Source organism: Musa acuminata, chromosome BXJ3-4, assembly GCF_036884655.1.
Source record: "Musa acuminata AAA Group cultivar baxijiao chromosome BXJ3-4, Cavendish_Baxijiao_AAA, whole genome shotgun sequence".
Classification (NCBI taxonomy): domain Eukaryota; kingdom Viridiplantae; phylum Streptophyta; class Magnoliopsida; order Zingiberales; family Musaceae; genus Musa; species Musa acuminata.
This window is the reverse complement of record NC_088352.1, coordinates 45,529,214-45,549,641: the sequence shown is the minus strand read 5'-3', so window position 1 is coordinate 45,549,641 and position 20,428 is coordinate 45,529,214. Positions and strand designations below refer to the sequence as shown.

The 20,428-nt window shown below is 38.3% G+C and overlaps 2 protein-coding genes across 4 annotated transcripts; one reads left to right on the top strand and one right to left on the bottom strand.

Annotated features, from left to right (window-relative positions):
- Positions 1-3,143: 3,143 nt before the first annotated feature.
- On the top strand, positions 3,144-4,467 carry LOC135637082 (ethylene-responsive transcription factor ERF039-like). The gene has a single exon (XM_065149465.1). The coding sequence runs from the start codon at positions 3,322-3,324 to the stop codon at positions 4,081-4,083; it is 762 nt and encodes a 253-aa protein (XP_065005537.1). The 5' UTR covers positions 3,144-3,321; the 3' UTR covers positions 4,084-4,467.
- Positions 4,468-7,507: 3,040 nt separating this feature from the next.
- Positions 7,508-18,414, bottom strand: LOC103982618 (E3 ubiquitin-protein ligase BRE1-like 1). 3 transcript variants are annotated; one of them, XM_065149463.1, is made up of 21 exons: positions 18,245-18,414; positions 17,876-18,110; positions 15,526-15,687; positions 15,350-15,437; positions 15,059-15,109; positions 13,686-13,913; positions 13,408-13,575; positions 13,001-13,194; positions 12,832-12,915; positions 12,612-12,731; positions 12,334-12,520; positions 12,075-12,235; positions 11,910-11,981; positions 11,320-11,396; positions 10,286-10,480; positions 9,580-9,652; positions 9,418-9,504; positions 8,718-8,855; positions 8,440-8,642; positions 8,188-8,353; positions 7,508-8,037 (listed from the first exon to the last, which is right to left on the bottom strand). In XM_065149463.1, the coding sequence occupies exons 2-21, from the start codon at positions 17,990-17,992 to the stop codon at positions 7,906-7,908; spliced, it is 2,703 nt and encodes a 900-aa protein (XP_065005535.1). In that variant the 5' UTR covers positions 17,993-18,110; positions 18,245-18,414; the 3' UTR covers positions 7,508-7,905. The 3 variants fall into 3 exon arrangements, with proteins under 3 accessions (XP_065005535.1, XP_018680917.2, XP_009397877.2); XM_018825372.2 differs by having other exon boundaries at positions 17,876-18,414; XM_009399602.3 differs by lacking the exon at positions 15,059-15,109 and having other exon boundaries at positions 17,876-18,413.
- Between the last annotated feature and the right edge of the window lie 2,014 nt (positions 18,415-20,428).

Below are 20,428 nucleotides of genomic sequence, written 5' to 3'. Positions count from 1 at the left end.
TTGGGTTTGGAGGATGCATCAGTGCCCTCCTATCATTTATTTGTAATTTTCTATGCATAATTTGATTTTAAACTATCTATTTGTTGGATATACGACCAGTAGATGCTAAATTATTGTCCTCTTTAAAGTTTATTGCCGTGAATGATAGATGATATATGATATGCTTAAAAGTCTTTGTCAACTTTTTTGATAGTTGAGCAATTGATTGAACATGTTAACTTGGTTTTCCTTGTTAATGGTATCTTTGCCCAATGGCAAAGACTAGTTTATAGAAATGAGTACTATTCTGGAGCTTCATCATAACCTCGCTGCACAAAATTTTCTGCAGGTATCAGATTCAGAGGAGTTCAATGCCATGGGAACACTCTCAAATCGTTCAATCTCACTGGAGTTTGGGGAATAAAGAGAAGGTACTTCCTGTACTATGAAATATAAAGATGAAATGCTTGCTTACCTTTAAATCTTTCTCAAGCATAGCTTCTCCCCACAAGTCATTGGCATGTGCCCTCTGCATGGTTTACTCAAACCAAGTTTTCATTCCCAGATTTCTGCTTTCTAAATCCCTTACTGTGTTCCTCGATGGTGTTGGCATGTTGAACAGCAGCAGGGGGGGGAGGAAGAACGGAAAGGCGAAGGCCTCGTGAGGTACATCTGCTCGTGTTGTTGTCTCGTAGCAGAGGCAGAAGGGGTGGTAGGTGAGGGGAGCAGCTCGTACTGGGTGGTATACCAACAGGTTGTCTTCTGTGAGTTATGTGGAGGCATGCAGTGAATGGTACGTGCAAATAAGATGGAAGGAAGAAACAGAGGGTGGGGCATCGGCCATCTGCGAGGGGGGGAGACCTCTCGTGGTGAGTGACGAGCCACACATGGCCTCGAGCGCTTTGAGGTGGACTGACCACTGCATCATCAATGGCCGGACTTGGCGAAGAAGCCACCAACACATGGACAAGAAGACCGAGGAGGAGGATGGATTATTATTCCCTCTCTCTCTCTCTCTCTCTGACACACAAACTATAAGTAAAGAAAACATCTATATATTTTGATATTTATTTCATATGTGGAATATTCATACTTTATTTTGATTTGTAAAATGGGATGTTAGAGCCTATAAATATGGATACTTTCTCTAATAAATTAATCTTTGGCGATTAAAATCTCATATATGATATATTTAGTCTTTTTTATTATTAATCATCTAAATGAAATCTTCTTTATGTCTTTTTTAAGATATCCGGATAGATTAATGTATTATATATTATTTATTATATATAATATAATAATAATAATAAATAAAAATAATATATTATTTTCTTTCTCGTATATGATGTTTCTTATTAATCATTCAAATGAAATCTTCATTATGCACAAAAAAAAAAAGTAACTATTTATACCTTTCTTAAGACATCGAGATTGATTAGTGTTGTATTATTACATAAACAATACAGTAAATTATTATTATTTTCTTCTGAAAGCTGCTCATATATAATTTACTTATAGAACTTTTAGGAATCCACACACACAACATATAAGCACCGACCTCTCGGCCATTAAATTACCACTACTCAGCTATTATATATAACCCATCAATGCTCAATTCAATCACAATTTAGCTTATATTTGAGCACTGAAAGAAACATCACTGGAACTTGCTGAGAAAGTTCCAAGTGGATTCCCCACCCACAATGCATGCGTTTACTGAGACACACATCTCTGTCGTACATGAAATAACGTTATACGACTAAAAGAAAAACGTAATAAGGTTTTCTTTCAGACCCCACAATCGTCGTGTAGTCGACTGTTCAATGGAACGAGGTGCAGTGGGAATGTCAACTAAATCTTGAGGTGTGTCCCATCGCTGGATTCGCTGCTTTCGAAGGCTACAAGACAAGCCTCATTTGGTGGCAAAACCTGCTTAGATTAGCGGCCGTCATGTGGCAAAACCACTAATTGCTCATCACCGTATCTGAGATGTCCCAATGAGTTTATTGATAAGAACCTAAGTAAAAAAATAAGGAGGAAAAGGGAATGCTATGATACCAAATGATAAGATCATAAAATCTTATCGTCATACCAATTGATAAGACATTACGATTTTATCGTGAAAACAAAAAGAAAAAAAAGAGAATGATAATGATCGCTTTGAGGGGATCGGCCTTCTTGATCGCTTCGAGGGAATCAACCCTCCTTGATCACTTCGAGGGGATCAACCCTCCTTGATTGATTGATTTCAAAAGAAATGGTTATATCACTATTTATAGAGTTTCACCTAGAGTTTATTAGACTCCTAATAATAAATAAATATTAAATAAATTTCTATCTAACTCTAACTAAACTCAATAAATAACTGAACTAAATAAACTCAATAAACATTATTTAAAAGCTCAATCCTAATATTTACTTCTCATATAGTCATCTAAGACCCTAAATTGTTATGTCCGATGATAATTCCTTTAATATATAAGATTTAATATATGTATGTATAAAAATTTTAATATATAATCGAAGGAGTCTTAAATCGTTCGATTTGATGTACATCTATAAAGACTAAGATTAAACATGTTTCTTTCGATTATGTTAGTAACAAAACGAAATGTAACGAAGAAATATATGAATAAATAATATCTATCTAGATTATTGTGATCCGATGAACTTTTATAATCGATTAGATAATAAATAATTATTTTTGGTGTCTTTAGTATTAACTGAATTATCACATGTGAATCGGAGTCATGATAGAGGATAAAATGTATCATGGTAAATATTTTGGATAAGTTGATATAGAATCACATAGATTTCTTGTGAGGAAAGGTAAGACAAGAAGCTTCTTCTCCCTCTTCTATAATGCAAGGTGGGTGGGACACTCAAGTGGGCAAGCTTTTGAATTGTAAGAAGTAGCAATGGTGTCATCAGATAAGACAGCATCACAGCTTATTTGATTCTTAATTGTAATGCTGTGATTTAGCACCTTTTATCTGCTTTTATGATATTGGAGATCAAATATATTGTCATGCAAACATCACCTCCATGCATGTTCTTCACCATTAAAAGGTGGAAGCAACTCATGAGCCTCCAAAAGAGGCATACAGAAGACATCAGTTCATGTGATCCAATCACTTGGTTTTACTCTCTCTCTCTCTCTCTCTCTCTCTCTCTCTCTCTCTCTCTCTCTGTCTTTTTGTATATTTATATAGTATTTTATTTTATTTTATTTTATTTTATACATGTGAAATCTTATCGGGCATTATAAATGCTCATCAGATTGCTATTTATGCAGCCACTTTATATTGCCTCTCCTGCGCAAACATCTGTGCTGCTCCAACCATGGAAGAGCCACTCGGCCATGATTGTGAAACTAATGACGCAAACTCCTCCTCTTCGTCTTTATCTACTGTCACATGCTCCTCCTCTTCCTCCTCCTCCTCTTCCTTCTTCTCCATTACCGCCTCTTCATGTCCCGGTGCCCATGGCTCGAAGAACATAAAGAGGACTTCCAAGAGAATGGCTGAGGCTACGGCTGGTGGTGGTGGTGGTGGTGGTGAAGGTAGGAAGAGAAGTAAGGATGGAAAGCATCCTGTATACCACGGCGTCCGGATGCGGAGTTGGGGCAAATGGGTGTCGGAGATCCGCGAGCCGAGGAAGAAGTCGAGGATCTGGCTGGGGACGTTCCCGACGGCAGAGATGGCGGCCCGAGCTCACGACGTGGCCGCGATGGCCATCAAGGGCCAGTCGGCGCACCTCAATTTCCCCGAGTTGGCCGCAGAGCTCCCTCGGCCCGCCACCTCTTCCCCCAAGGACATCCAGGCGGCGGCGGCGCTGGCCGCCGCCGCCACGTTCTGCGCTCGCGGCGACCTGACGCCGTGTACCAGCTCGGAGTGCTCCGGGCCGGGCCAGGCAGAGCCTCCGGCCTCCAGCTCCCCGACGGGCGACATCGACGACGCGCTCTTCGACCTGCCGGATCTCCTTCTTGATCTCAGACAAGGGTTCTGCTACTCCTCCTCCTCTTCTTCCTCGTGGCTCCCTTCTAATGACGACGACGGCGTCGAGTTCCGGATCGAGGAGCCATTCTTGTGGGAGTACTATTAGACCTCAAGCGCACACGGAACTCTCCTCCGCATTTGCCGGCATGAACAGTGGAAGCAGCACCCGCACTGTTCATCAAGCCTACCTTGTCAGGTTCAAGTGCAGCTCCCTCCTCATCAACCGGACGAGGAAGCTCCTCAGATCTGTTGCCTCACTTACGCAGCCGCTTCCGATGCAAGTCTTCCGCAAGAACTCCACTTCTCCATGTACAATAACGAAGCAAGAACGAGCACGTTTACTCCTCCTCTACTTGACAAGTGTGTTTATGATGCCATATACGAGTGAAAGTAAGGTTTGGATTCATGTGTTTGTGAGTAAGGAATGGGATTCAAGGTGATGATTGTTATCAGATTTCTTTGCTGAATTGGAGAGCACTCGCTTTGATCATTTATGCTCTGCTCCTACTGATAATGGTGACAAAAAAAAGCACAAGTAGCACACTTCGTTTTCTAACAGGAATATCTCCATTATTTAGTCACAAACATGATCTCTCGCCACTATGTGAGATCTCTTATCTAGTGGAGAGTCCATTGATGATAATGATATCTATAAAGAGAGGTTAATCAATCCTAAAGGTAAAGGACAAGAGGGTAAAAGAGTGATCAATGATGCTGACATCGAAATCAGATTGACCTCTCCTTTTGGTATCTCTTCTTTTGTCTCCCTCTATTTGTTTTAGCTTCAGGTAAAGCTAATTGCTCGTTGAGCAGCCAGTTGGTGTTCACATATTGGTAGGGTGAATATGAATCCTTTTTGAGATATATCCTAACTATGAATCCTTTTTTGTATGAGATGATTGAAGGATTCTCTTTTTCTCTATATATATAAGCTTTCCATTTCAGTCAGGTTCTTTCATCCATGGGGAAGTGGTGAGGCTGTAGTTCTACCTTTTCGGATCAAGAAATTTTAGTACACTACCTGGGGTTGCTGTTCTTGGCAGAGTCACATGAAAACAGTGCTTCAAGAGTGCAGAAGAATTTTGAACTTTGACTGCTGAACACTAACAATGATTCATTTCAATTTTACCTTTTTTTCTTGGGGGGGGTTGTGTCATGATCTCTCATTTATTGAAAATGTGTATGGTTTTCTGTATGATTGAAGGCACAGAGCAATGGTGATGGAACAGTCTACTGCCACTAACAAGTGCATCTCACAGGAAAAGGCAATTAGGTGACAAAAACTCTGGTGTCACTTTCCAAGATGACAAAGATAATGGGACAGTTGATGCAGACTAACACCATCAAGAGCTGGGTTGATCCAGGGTTGTCATGTATCCAAGTTGCAGAGAAATGAGAAATCTAACACCTTAGAACACAAGATGTTATGTGAGTGCAGGCTGGGAGGACAAATGGCAGCAGAAACAGCAGGCAGTGGAAGTGCCCCTCAATCCCATGAATGCTTGAACAGGGACAGGTATATACAAGTGATGACAGAGCCGAAGGGAATTATTGTTGAGTAAATTGATGATGCAGATTGGGGCCTCAAAAACCCTTTGATGAGTGGCAGTAGATAATTGTTGAAAGAGGAGCCTCACCAGAAATCTGCCTTCATGGTCATGTCATTGCATAGGTCAGTATTTGCATTCAAGCAGCAATTATCTCAAGTTTCAGCATCTGAGGGAAGGAAGAAAGCTTGTGTCAGCTGCCAGAGCATACTTTTCTAAAACAAATGGTCATGCTTATCGTTCTGAGATCCTTCGATTTTGTTTTGTTTGTGATGTTTTCTTCCCTTTAGACTTGCAGAAGAACACCATACCATGCTTGCACTGCAGTGTCTGGTGATCCTTTGTTCACCATCCAATAGAAGTAACAGTTTCTCTGATAAGGGTAAGCTTTTGTTCAGTACCGAAAGAAAGGGTGACTGATGCAATGCTCCATCAGTTGCAAGTAATGAGTAGATGATGAGACAAAAAGATTCAATGGTTTTGCTTGACTTAACCTAACAATGGTCTTCCATAAAGCTGGACAAGCCCGGCACAAGCAAAGCATAAAGGCTTCTTCTCACATCGAAATGCATATTCTTTCATTGCATGAGAAGGGAAGGAAGGGGCAATCCTCACAGCCAGCCTTTTGCTTTTAAAAGAAGTTGAGGATGTGCCTCTTTTACCACTATCATGAGATGCTGCTTGTATGCTTTTGATGCATGTTTTCTTCCCTGACATTATTCTAGTTTTACCTTTGGGACCAAACAGACTGGGGAAGAAGCTTCATGTCACCAAGCAGCTACAGCAACTGATGAGATCTACATGACAATCTTGATCACGAAGAGGTGAAGAAGAATCATTATTTGATCAACTAATGTGACACATTATGTCCTTTTCTGTTGAGGATCCTTTAATTCCAGCAAAGAAGACACTGACAGATGCTCTTGTGTTCCTCCTATCAGAGAGAGGTTCACATGCTTCCCACATATTGCAATACCAGATCTGCCAGTAGCCAGGCCAAGCAACGCCTGGAGTAGGATGTGACCTACCCATTGGTGCTCCCATCAATCCACACTAGCTTTTGTATCAGGCTTTTCCACTGGGACATGATCACCTAAACTTTCTTCACTGTTTGTTATACATGAATTCTTGATGGAATTGTCGTGCAAATAAATTTAATTGTTTCCAACGTTCACAAAGAAATAGAAAATCAAATTATTTTCAATGATGAGTAGGGAATTCTTTCAGCATCTGCCCCAGTCATGTATGTCCTCTGATTCCATTAAGGTCACCACACCCTTCCATCGATCTGCTTCTTCTCAAGTCACCAGATGAAGTGAGATAACAATTGAAGTCAGATGGCAAGATGATGGATGGATGGATGGTTTGGAGGAGAAAACTATGGACTACCCACCTCTTGATGCCCAAATTATTGTCACAAATGCAGCACTCATCACACCACTAGTGCCGAAGCAGGTAGTCCTTTTTATTCGATAGTTGGGGCGGCCTTATCAGACACCACATACTTAAGAGAAGTACATTGCGATTGAGAGGAACACAATCCCCACTCAGATATTATATACAACAATGAGAACGTTCTGGACATCACATTACAGCCGCGTTGCCCTGTGTTGTGTTTGCACAGAGACTATATAGTTTATTCCCCCCACAAAAGAAATATATCGACAACATAATACGAAGAGCATTCTTTTCCATCTTTATGATCTGCGCAAGAACACAGAAAATTTCACAGCACCCATCATTTATGTCAAACTTATAATTTCCAACAGAAACTGAACGACTATATCATGTCTCAAAGACTCAAACTACATTTGGTCTAATGATAACAAAATTTTCGATGGCAAACTTCGGCCACCACAACAACAGAACAAAGATGCATCGTTATAGCACGATAAGAACTGAATACCTGAAGGAAAAATCTAAATCGTGAAAGCCTTTTAAGTAAAAGAATTGAACTTGTACCATTACTTTGACCCAGGGAAATAGATGCAGTGATATAACATGGTATATTCCATGGGAACAAACTGAAAGTATCTTATAAATTATTACAAACTGGCTTCAAACAAATTTTTGCACCACCGCCCGATGCAAGCTAAGCAAGCTCAACCTGGATCTCAATTAATAGAAACTATGAAACAATAGAATGACAGGAACAGGCTGCTGGTGCAGTAATATGGGTGTAGATGGCGCTTGGCGTAGGTTAGTAAGAAGACCATATGAGCGCGGGATCTTGAAAAGTCCCGTGCCTATTCAATCCCAAGCTATGTTACAGACAATAAGCTTCAAAGATACAAGAATTGGTTGAAGCAACACAACCCAGTCACACTGCCACAATGGTTTTTGCTTTCTTTCTTGCGCTCAAGCATCATCTAGATCCAGGATCATATGTAGATCGATTTCACGTCATTAGGCCCAAAACTCATGCCGCAAGTTCGGCACTTACGTTGACGGCTATCAATGGTTTTTTGAACACATTGATGACAGAACAAATGGAAACATTTCGTAATCACAACCTGAATACACAGGAGAAAATTGTGAAATATTTGAATAGTGTTCTGGTCAATCAGCATAGAAAGAAAAAAAAAAGAATCATCAGAAACAATCACAAGGACTTTATAAGCATAAGTGAAATGAAATGATAGTAGATTCTAGAGGACTATTACCTCCTTTTGTCGGTCATGGCAGATGCTGCACTTCAGTATCCCCCTATATTCTTTTACTTCTTGTCTAAGTTTCTGCAACACTGTGGAGCCTTTGGTTTGTTCCCTAAGAAAGGCAGCTTTCCTTGTCATGACTTCCATGCTCTCCTCAATTCTCTTCCTGTTAAACCTGCGTTTTTGGACAAAGATTCAGCAAGGCTCTAGTAGGATGAACTCGTAACCACTGGAAAATGCAGTAACCATGTAGCTAGGTACCTCTCCTTCCTTAATTCTATCAGCAAATCTGCAATATCCAGTCGGCTTTTCTCAACTTTAGTTAGCGCTCCATCAAGTGACTGCCTCGATTTGTATGACTCAGTCTGCACCTCCAAGAATCTTTTCTTGGTATTATCAAAAGCAGTGGTGCTTTGCCATCCATCCTCAGCAAGTTTCCCAACTTGATCTGACCATACTTTTAACTGCAGCAAATATATAGTTTACCCAAGTTTTGGGCCAAGTCTTGCAGAAGAGATTGTAAATTGACGATTATGTACCTGCTCATCCATTTGGGCAACTTTCAGGTCATATGAATCCTTCAACAAATTTGCTTGATGCAATTTTTTGTCCATGGTTTGTATCTCCCAGCGGAGTGCTTCCTGCAATTGCCGGGCTTGCACGCCTTCCATAACAAGCTAGACCAAGATTTTCAAAGTCAAGTGGCATTCTGGGGTAATGGTTATGAGAGACAAAACATAACTGAAAATAAATTTATAGATAGCACACAGACCAAATCAATGAAAAAAATTTCAAAAAGGAAATGCAAACAAAAAAGATTGAAGATAAAGCTCAAGCATCAGGAAGGGACACTTTGGCAGCAAGGCTCTGAAGCTTGATGCCATCAAATGATAGATAAATGTCAGGTTTATAAACGATTCATAAATTGTGTAGTTAAGCCCATAGAGAAAAAAAAGACCTCATGAAAATGAAGTCCCAATTTAACCAAAACACTTCATGTGAAGCAGCATGCTAGCAACTTTGAATGTTCACCTTAAATATTCAAAACAACGAAATTAATGGTGACAAAAAGGCTAGGCATAACATGTGCCACACCATTATTAATTTCTGCCCAAACAAATTTGTTGCTATCACAACCAAGGATATATCAAATCACATATCTCAATCAGAAAGAAGAGGCTAAGAAAGCCCCCCAAAATAGTCAAAGGAACTTGATAAGCATAAAAAGTATATTATCACCTTGGTGTTGTAATCATCTCTCTCTATGATTTGCTGCAAGAGATGTTGGTTTTGAGTTTGCATGTCTTCATATGCTTGTCCGATACTCTGCAGCAAGTTTTCATCTCAGTACACTAGTCCATTAATGAACAACTGTTACATATTTAAGAGGGATAGTCTAACCTCAATTTCAGATAGATAGGCTTCGCCTTCCTCATGTTTAGACTTCAGAATATCAGACAAACTCGATATTTCTCTGCATTTAGTTATTTACTGGTAATTCATCACATACCTCAGAGAGGAACCTATAGAAGCCCTACATACGCCAATCCACCACAGGAGGAACTACTAAAGGTGCTAAAAACTAGTGTTGCATGGATACGGAATCTTTATATGGATGCCTATCCATGCATCCAGTCTGGCAATGACAACAAAACAGAGGTAGAAGAGCACATGCAAAGAATTTCAAAGAAACAATACGATACTTTGTCATGTTGTAAATAAAGTTAAGCAAAGAAAGCCACTTATTATACTGCATACAGATTGTTGCTGGAACAGTATGACTGAAGAGTCTACTGTGTATTCAATTGAGTTAAGCAAATAAAGTTAAGCAAAGAAAGCCACTTATTATACTGCATACAGATTGTTGCTGGAACAGTATGACTGAAGAGTCTACTGTGTATTCAATTGACAAGCACACAAATAAATATCCAACATGATTTGTGGGTGTGGAGACATGATATCCATGTAATACAGCTAAAAAGTATGGCATGCTCAGAGATTTCAGTTGCAATATACAGAACCTAGTTATCTGGAGCATAGTTTGTATAGCCACGAAACATGCCACACATTAACAATAACTCTGTCCAACCAGGATGATCATAGTTACCTGTCACATTTCTCCAACTTCAGCCTTAGTTCATCGATCTCAGCTTCAGCAGAGGTTAGCCTCTTTTGGGATATTGCTTCAGCTTCAATGGCTGCCTTAACATTTGACTCCAAGTTGTGCTCATCAAGAGATGATTTAAGACTATGCACAAGAGCCCATGCCTTATATTCGTTATCCTTAGACTCTATAACATCCCTGTGGTTACAAAGAAATATAACATGTAAATTTAGTGCTGTCAATCAAGTAAAATCCATCAACAATGGCCACAGCATATAAGCCTCCCCATATCAAATATGGCATAAGCTAGAGGCTGAAAGTTATTAACCTTACCATTGTATATAGAAGAGGAATCTCAATTGACACTAAATCAGATTTACCAGCTATAAATGGTGAATATGCAACTTAAAGCATGGTATTTTGTAAGTTTTAAGGCAAATTTTCAAGAACAACAAATAAAAGAAGGCCATAATGCTTAGAACTGTTAAAAATACAATGTTTGTAGAGATTATTAAGCCAAATGTGTATCTCATCAACATGAAAGCTCGTAATACAATCAAAATAAATACAGATTTAAACCACAGCATATCCAGCATATATTTGCTGTTTCTTTTTGTTGCATAAATAAATTATCGAAGGTGCATGCATATTAAAGATTATTGGCCAAGTGACTCACAAATTACAATCTAAATGTGAAAAAGCAAGAGATGGTATTTCACAAATAAACACTAAAAAATTGAATATACTAAGACCCAATATCATTTGATTTGAAAAGCCAACATTTCTGTTAACATATTGCTTTAAAAAATGCACAAGTTCAATTAAATATAATAAGTCCGCAAACTAAAGGGCAGCAAATCCATAATTATCAACATGAGAGACAGAAACAAATGGAGAATTAAGTGTCAGCAGTCTAATTGACTTGTGGATTTAACATATTGAGTCTATTACATGAAACATTCTCCAAAATTTAGCATACTGAGGTATACTGCAGCATGTCACTAATGCTTCCTATTCAAAAGGATGAAATTGTAAACCTGGAATCGGTGGATTCACGACTGTACATCTCTAGGAATAGCTTCAGCTCCTGATTATTCTCTCTTAAATCTTGAACCTGCATAACCATAAACATGTGACATGCATCAAAGACAAGTCAGCAACTATATACAACATCAAGAGAAAAACATCGACTCTCCAATTCCAGATAAAACTAGTGGCGTGGGAAAATAGTGCACATAACAAGAAAATATAAAACAAGTCAAGAAAAAAAAAACAACTAGTCACAGGCAAATGGTAATCGAGGACATGACATGGATGCACATTTTTCAAAATAAAAAAGGAACCAATTTATAGTACAAATCCCGGTAGTCAAGTATTTTAGGAATGTTATGAGAAAAATAAATGGAGAAACTTGAACATTGAGGTATCAGCATACTATAAAAAATTGCACAGAAAATAGGTAAAACAGGCAAAGAAAAACATACGCCAAGCTAACAATGAACACATGTTGAAACAACACAAAGGTCCAAGAGGCAATAATTCATAGTAGCAAAAATTCCAGAATGAGAATACACAGAAATTATATTCCAAAATGACTGTAGCAGACTTGAGAAGATGCTTAGCTTACCAATGACTGCAGCTTCTTTATTTCAGATAGTTGTCTAATGGATTTGCCTGATAAAGATTTAATCTCATCCTCCTGCATCAAATATGATGTCAGTTTTTTGAAAAATCTATCAGGTCAAGCAAAATGAAGAAAATTTTCCAAAACATCCTACTGTTAAACCCTTGCCTTCCTGTGCAACACACTAGAAAGAGATTGAACTTCAGCTCGCAAAGAATGAAGTTCTATGGCAGCCTCCTTGTTTTTGTCGATTTCACTTTGCATGATTCTCAAATCTTTTGGTAGTGATGAGACAAGTGCCTTAAACTCTTTAATTATTTGTTTCCTACCTGAAACCAAAAGTATCGCTCCAAGTAAGTCCACTGCAATGAAAAAATAAACCTCACAAAGATAGTTTGAAATAGAATCAGGACACTGGACAAGATACTTGGTTCTCTTGCAGCCTCTTCTAGCTTAATCTCTAAGAGAACCCTTTCATCAGCTAGTTTCTGCAAAATCTGTTCTAGCTCGACAATTCTAGACTCAGAAAACGCAGCCACTCTCCGAGAAATGTCAGCTAATTCAACTTTCAACTTCACTTCTTTTTCATGCCAAATGAAGCTATCCTTTTCAACCTATAACAAAAATGTAGACAAATCTCAGCAGTTTAAAATGTGAGCTAATATACCCATACATAGATACAAGTATCTACCGACCAGTTACCACCTGCAATTTCTCGAGCAATGCCCGGCATTCATCCGTTTCTTTCTTTGATTTCTCCACGTACTCATTCAGCAATTGAAAAGATTTGGATGAAGAGATATTCTTAATATCCATGAAAGAATTCTGGGATGCAATTTTCCAGATGCACAAGAATCTTAGTGAAAATTAGAGAACATATTGCTATTTACACTAGAAAGCAAATGGGAAACTACACAGAACCAACCCGGAGATCAGCTACTTTCTTTGGAATTTCAATTCTCTCTACATGCAATCTTCTAATCTCTTCTAACCGGCTTGAAACTAAATCCTGGTCAACAACTCGAGTATTAAATGAAACAATCACAAATGGAAGATGACATTGCTAGAAGAGATGTGAGGTGCCAGGTATTTACAGTCAGTTCCTTGAGGGAAGATTCCATATCTTGCATATCTTTTTGTACATCTTTCTCCTTATCTCCACCTACTTGTTTGTTTCCAAAAGTAGGAAAAGCAAAACATGTGCTTTGTGCTGTATCTCTCTGCGACTTGAGGATTGTTAGTTTACAATTGCTTTCTTCCAGCTCAGCAACCGTACTTGCCGACTCCTCTTCACAAAGTTATCAGAGATGCAGATGTCAATGGTGATCAGAAATTATTCAACGTATGAGAATGTACATCGGTGTTATTCTTGAGAAACAATAAGAATTACAAGCATAAGGTAGACATTGAAGGGTAGTTACAACACATCAACTTCCCGACTCAAGCATAAAAACTTTTAAAGACTTCTGAAAGAACCTCCAATAGACTTTGACGATGTTACCTGCCAGACGTTTACATTCAGCCTTATTTTTCATATCTACATCTCGATAATGCTGGACACTGTCTGCCAACAGTCTGTGTTTGAAGTGAAGATCATTCATGCCCGCAAAAAAGTTCCTAATTTCTACCTCTAAATCCTTGGCAATCTTCTGCAATTGCCTGCTTGATTCTATTGCATACCAGAAAAACATAAACAAATCAGCAGGAACAGATCTCAAGATTGACCTAAATCAAAAAAGACAAAAAATTAACCAAATCACTGCATAAGAGAGTCTATACCATCTTCTGCTTGAGCCACCTGGTCAGCAGCAGCAACAAACACCTCTTTTACATGCCACATATCATTAAGTGAACATATAATATTCTGTAAGATGTGTTTTGTTGTCAATTCTGCTCCCTGCATATTATCTCTGTCCGGAGTAGGGGATACATAATGTGAACTTTCAGTAGCACCTGCTTCCAGAAGTCTCCTCAAAAAGTCACCTTCTGTGGGGCAGGATGGTCCATCTGGGAAAAAATTAAAGAATAAATTATACAAACCCCTAAAACAATAAAAACAGAGTGAACAATAATATTGCATTCAACAATTGTTTCCCCTGGCTAGTCACAGAGAACAATGAACTATGGTTCATATCAAAAGCAATAATTTGGCAAAAATAAATGGACCAATGCCTAAATAAAAAACCACAAAAATCCCCCACGACAAAGAATGAACTGACAGGAAGACAGATAATGACTAGTGCTTCTAAAGACAAAATCACACCAACAGTGTTCTTGTGCCGAATAAACCACAAGGTAGAATGTTTTTTGTTGAATAATCTCTAATCAAATCCTTTCCATATAAAACTAATGTTTATGTTAACAAAGAAACGTAACAGCATCTTCAAAAGCAGAACATAGCATCTCTTGATGTTTATTAGTTTGAAATGTGCCTTCGTATGGGGCTTTCTTTATTTTTCCATCCCTCTTTTATCTTTCTTTCTTTCTCCCCCCTCCCTCTCTCCCTCATTCTCTTCCTTGTATCTCATTTTGATCTTTATAAAATGTTGGTCATCAGCCATTTTCAGCAGCATCTGGGTGATTACTGTTCCATGTAACTCAAGCTACATTCTTGTCTTCCTCATGAAATGCCATGTATGATACTCATAACAACATTTTGTTCATGATACCAAAAGAGATTTTTTGTCTAAATCATCGTATAATATACATGCATGATTTCAACTAGGATTAAGTCAACCAAATTTCACCTGTATACATCATATAGTACATATCAAGGATTAAAATCTGAGTCCAATACCAGTGAACAGACTAGTATGGTAACAACCAAAACACAAAAAGCAGAGAGACAAAGAAAGAAAAAGAGAGAGAGAGAGAGAGAGATTGGGGGGGGGGGGGGGGTTGGAAGGGAGAAAAATAGGGAAGAGAAATGCACCATATGATATCATCAGAGAATATCTTTTTGCTCTAAATTGTTTAATAAATTAACATATATCAGCATATGACTAGTCTATCACAAACTATTTTAATTTTTTTAACTGCTGAAGTCGAATACACCACAATAGGCCAAGTTAAATAGAAATTACATCCGTCACTAGATTGCTTAAGAAAACAACATATATCAGCATAAGTTAAAAAAAGAAGTGAACTACTACCTTTGAAAAAAACTCGAGTGAAAATATAGTAAAGAATTGCTGCAGAGTCACCTGTGGTGAAAAGCAAGTAGAAGGAGAATGAAGACAACCAAGTATTTGATTCCTAGGGTGATTCAACTTTGAAAATCAGAAGAAACAGGTGTTATTTTTCACGTTGGTCAAGGAAGACTTTCATATTTTCTAACATAACTCCAGCATTTAAAGAAACAATGAACTAAATTTATCTTCCATATAGGAGAACTGATATATTTCCTGAGACGACAAAAGCATGTTTTATTGGCAAAATCTCACCCTCTAAAACATGAGAATGCTTCAAGTGATGACCACTACTCGTGGATCCACTTGCACTGGCAGAAAGTGATTCCAGATCATTGACTAGCTGTCAAAACAATATATGAAACTGTTATTTTAAACCAACTCTGAAAGACTATTATAATCAAACAGAAAAAGGTAAAATAATCACTAACCCACTCCCAATAGTTATTAACCAAAAGTAAAGTGTCATCATGAATCTTCTGTTTCTCTTTGAGCTGATGAAATTTATTGTCAAGAGCAAGATACTCAAATTTCTGAGCTTCTAACTGTTCAGAGAGCTTCTGATTCTTGTATCGTAGCACAGCAAAATCGAGCTACATGAATAAAATCAATGAAAAGAGTTACATCACAAAGAAAAAAGCACAATCTCCAAAAAGCTGCCTACTCTAGATAATTCCACATTGGTAAACCTCGTACATCGAAAAAAAACAATTTTTAAGCAGTTTCTATGATGATAAAGTAGTAGGTACAGAAATATCGCTAACAAGTGATCTAGCACTATCACTATTATCCTTTTGTTAACAAGTCATATTGTCTATACAAGAAAATAAGTGACATAAATGAATTCAAAGATATAAAAGAAATTTTTTATAATAATGAAGAAATACCACAAGCATTGTTAATTTAAAAAAAAAAAAAAACAGAAGAGTAACTAGAAACTTAATAAACTGGACATGAACTTTAACCCCGTGTATGAGCTGCACTGTGCTCCATTTCTCAGGTGCACATGAAACTCATTCGATAAGAGTGGTAGGATAATCTAACAACTTTGGACAATTTAAACCATGTGATACACTCAACCAAGAATAGAAGATAGAGAACATGGGAACTAGCATAGTAGCAGAAAGTCTGCAGCATGCTTCCTCTGGTTTCAAGTCAATGTTTTACATGTTCTTATAGCAGTTTCAGAAATAATTTTAAGGTGATTTGAGATTCCAATTATATACAACAACCAATAAATAGGGCAACTCAATCAACCAATACAAGAATTAGCAAGAAAGAAAACCCTGAAGGCAAGATGTAACAAGTCAATTCCAGTCCCACAATACAGAAAACAATCGACAACCAAAACTATTTGGTCCTATTTAAGACCTTATAAGATAATAAAAGGTGTCTTTCTTCCCTAACTTGAATGCCAAAGGTGAGGAGGACAATAGTGAGCCAATTGATCAATCAGCTGAGAGCAGAAACAAGTGTCAATATTTTATCTGACAAATGCCATAGGCTATCAAGAGAAAATACGAACATTAAACGGAGAAGTCTTCATGTATTTTAGTCGTGGAATACAAAAAGGCCATTCACATTTTCAAGCCAAATATGCTTCTCACGTCCTTAACAAGAAAAGTACCATTTATCTAAATATACCTACACAATGATATAACCATTTACAAAAAAGAAAAACTTTTACCAAAAACTCACTTTCAACATCTTACTCATGTTTGTAAAAAATTTCCGCACTGGTGATTCCAAGCTTACATACTTAGCATCACCCTTCGACAAGTAATAATAGACATAAAAAATGCCAAATAAATGTAAACATCTTTGACTATACAACAAAAATTTGAAGAAAAAGATTATTAATTTCCTCTTGTTCAAAACAGCACTTAAGAAACTCAAACCCAAAAATTTGTGCAATACAATTAAATTTTGGTTTTTTTATAAAGAACTTAAAAATTACAATAATAAACCCAAGAAACTTTACTGAGCGAGATAAAATGGAAGTTGTTCTAGTGTGTGTCCACGAATGACAGTTATGCCTCTTCTCCTAGCAGAAATCTCTGTGCCAACAGAAGCTGTCTATAGCCATCTGATCTGCTCTCTAGTTTTCCTTCTTAATTAGCTTTAATGTATCAAGAGGTACATGGAAGACTACATTTTCACTCCCCTCAAGTGTGCTAGGAGGTGAATCTGTTCAAGGAAGGAAACTTACAAGTTCCAAATCTTCCAATTCACTTGAGGCTATTTTGACTCAGTCATTGGAACATTTCTATCCCATGAGATTGTATTTTTTTGTTTTTTGACATAATGGCTGCACTCCACAATAGTTGTATGTTGTAATAAGAACGACAGACTGATAGTTGACAATTCCTAAGTTGAGAATATAGTCATGATTCTAGCAAGCGGAAAAAGTGAAGAGCCTATAACAACATCCACAACCAATCACACTTTTCCGAAAAAGACAAGATTCTTCTTTACCTCTTTATTTACGCACATACAGATAGATCCATCCTCATAAGATGTAACAGAATTTTGCTGGTTATCAATTACCGAATGCAAACTCCTCCTCCATCATAAATAGGTCATGAACAAAAAAACAAATCAAGCTTAAAGCCATCAAATTGGCACTCGCAATATATATATTTCCTGTAACCCTAGAAAGAGCAATACCAATCCACGCAATAGGAAGGGAAAAGAGAACACATATAACACGGCAATTGCATTGGATCATCCACCAAAATAGACTACCAACGCAAGAAAATCCTCGAAGCACAAGGATCTTACCTTCTTGTCCTCTTTGCAAGGGGCTAACGGCTGCTTCTTGGTGGTCGCACCGGCGCTGGTGGGGGAGATGGAGCTAAAATGACGCCGCTTCCTCTCCGGCTCTCCAGTGCTCCCCATATCCCTAACCCTAGCAACAGGAAAGCTTAGGCAGATGCCCCACACTCACATACGGACCTTCCGATGCTCCCGAATCCCCAACAAAAGAAGCGGATAACCGGCACGACAAACCGGGTTCCTGGACCAAAAACTAGGGATTGAAACCCTAACTCATAGATCGCACAAAACGATCAAACGCGAAGGGGGAAATAGCAGGGGAAATCCAAACTAGGGCAAGAAGGGGAACCGGCATCTTTCACAGCAAGAACCGACCTTTAACTGCTCGCCGATCTCGGATTGGATCGAGAAGAGGGTATTGGTCGGAGAAGGAGTTTGCGGGGTTTCAGATGGGGAATTAAGAAAGCGAGAGGTCACACGAACGCAGAAGCGGAGCGGGCAGAGAAGGGAGAGAGTAATACCACGGTTGTGTAAATGGTGGCACGGGAGGAGGACGGCTCGTCCTTTAGCAAATCTCTAGGAGCATTTTCGTCATTAAAAAGATGAAATCGTTTCCCCCTACCTCGCAGTGATACGTGCCCGACCAGGGAATCGTTTATTCTACTAACTATAAGCGTTTATTCTACTAACTATAGATTACAATTGCAGCTTAAAAAATTTATATTTATAAATTTTATAATTATTCTAAATAAAATATATAATTTTATTTTATCTTAATAAATTTTTTTATAAAAAAAATAAAAATGATAAAAAAAGAGAGATAATTTTAATATTTTATTATATTTTTGACTATATATATATATATATATATATATATATATAAAACACAATTTGATAGTATACCCTTTAACAGCATACCATAGTCACTACAGTACCGATGTGAAACTTATAAGCTAATGTCCCCTCTCCCCTCTCTCCCCCAACCCCCCCTCCTCCCCAAACTTGTGCAGGATCGTATAAGCGACGTCATCAGGTACGAAACTACCTTAGAAGGTCCGAAATAACGTTGTCGAGTATAGAGCCACCCTAGAATGATCGGGACGACGTCGCTCAAGGATGATCCGCACACGTCGACCGGAACAGCACCATCGAGTACAGAGCCACCTCGGAATAACTAAGACGGCGTCGCTCGAGGATGATCCGCACACGTCGACCGGAATGGCACCGTTGAGTACAAAGCCGCCTTGGAATGATTGGGATGGCGCCACTCGAGGACAATTCGCACACATCGATCGAAACGACACCGTCGAGCACAGAGGCATGGGCCTACCGCTTAAGGGCACGACCAATCTCCGTGTGCAAGTATAAAGACCCGTCACTTGGTTAGCGCCAAGGGAACCGAACTCTCTCTCATTTCACCAAAAGCTAACTTAAACTTCGAATGGATCGAGTTGGGAAATCTCCTTCCCGACCTTGGTCTGTGTGTAGGAGTTGGCGATAAAGAAGTAGGCGACAAGACCTGTAGCTTAACTCGACCTGCCATGCACTTCCGTTGCCCTAGTTTCCGCATGGGTGATATTGCACGTCCAAGATTAGATCAAGCTACGCTGACTCTAGACGTAAAGGTTCACTCAACATATATATATATATATATATATATATATATATATATATATATATATATATATATATATATATATATAATTAGTAAAAAGTTATTAAAACATCATAAAATTTCGGATTCACCGTTTATCCTTTCATAAATCTTTATATCACAGACACACACACGAGATCAATTTTTTTACATTCTAAAATAGTATCTGGGAGTTAATTATCCCCAAAACGAAAAAGGAAAAAGGAAACACGCTTTGCTCCATTGACGAAAGCTCCAGGTTTCTCTCACACTGCAATTGGAATCAGGCACACTAGAACAGGTCACGTCGGCCACTTTTTATCAAGAACACCAGCACAGACAGCATAATTGAAGATCTCATGGCATCATCAGTGAAGATGGTGGTGCTCTCATCCTTCTCTATCCCATGCAGCAGTTTTAGAATCTGGTCAAGGAACTACCTTGCTTTGGCCTTTGTGTGGTTAAGCATCCACTTTGATCCAGTGGTAACGATGAGCTGCTCGTCTGAATTTTATGTATCTGACGGTCTAGAAAAGAGAATATGAAGTGAAAGAAGGCATCACAGTGGTTCTCATCGATGTGACTGTTAAGAGGAGTAATCCTTGAGAGAACCAAACGGATAGTCCAAATTACTCGAGTCCATTTTCCACATAATAGTTATTGTTGCAAAAAGCCCTAAATAATGGCGAAGGGCGGGAGTTTGGTCGAAGGGTGCAGTTATCGTAGTTCACACCTTGTTAAACTCTACCCTCCATGCAACGATTTTATTTGTTTTATTTTCAATAACTTTTTTTTTTGGTGAATCCTAAAAAAATATCTAAGCTTGAGAATTTTCTTCGACTTTAAAAAATTTTCAAATAATATTCTTGATCATATAAAATAACTATTTTATCACTGTCTTTGTCGAAACCAGAATTATTATCTCT

Excerpts from the sequence above, each read along its gene's own strand:
- LOC103982618 (XM_018825372.2), bottom strand. The coding sequence starts at position 17,992 with ATGGGGAGCACTGGAGAGCCGGAGAGGAAGCGGCGTCATTTTAGCTCC. Across the intron at positions 13,914-15,058 it reads CACTCGAGTTTTTTTCAAAG|ATGGACCATCCTGCCCCACA; the intron begins GTAGTAGTTCAC and ends ATTTTTTCCCAG. Across the intron at positions 8,856-9,417 it reads GAGATGATTACAACACCAAG|CTTGTTATGGAAGGCGTGCA; the intron begins GTGATAATATAC and ends ATCTTGGTCTAG.
- LOC135637082 (XM_065149465.1), top strand. The coding sequence starts at position 3,322 with ATGGAAGAGCCACTCGGCCATGATTGTGAAACTAATGACGCAAACTCC.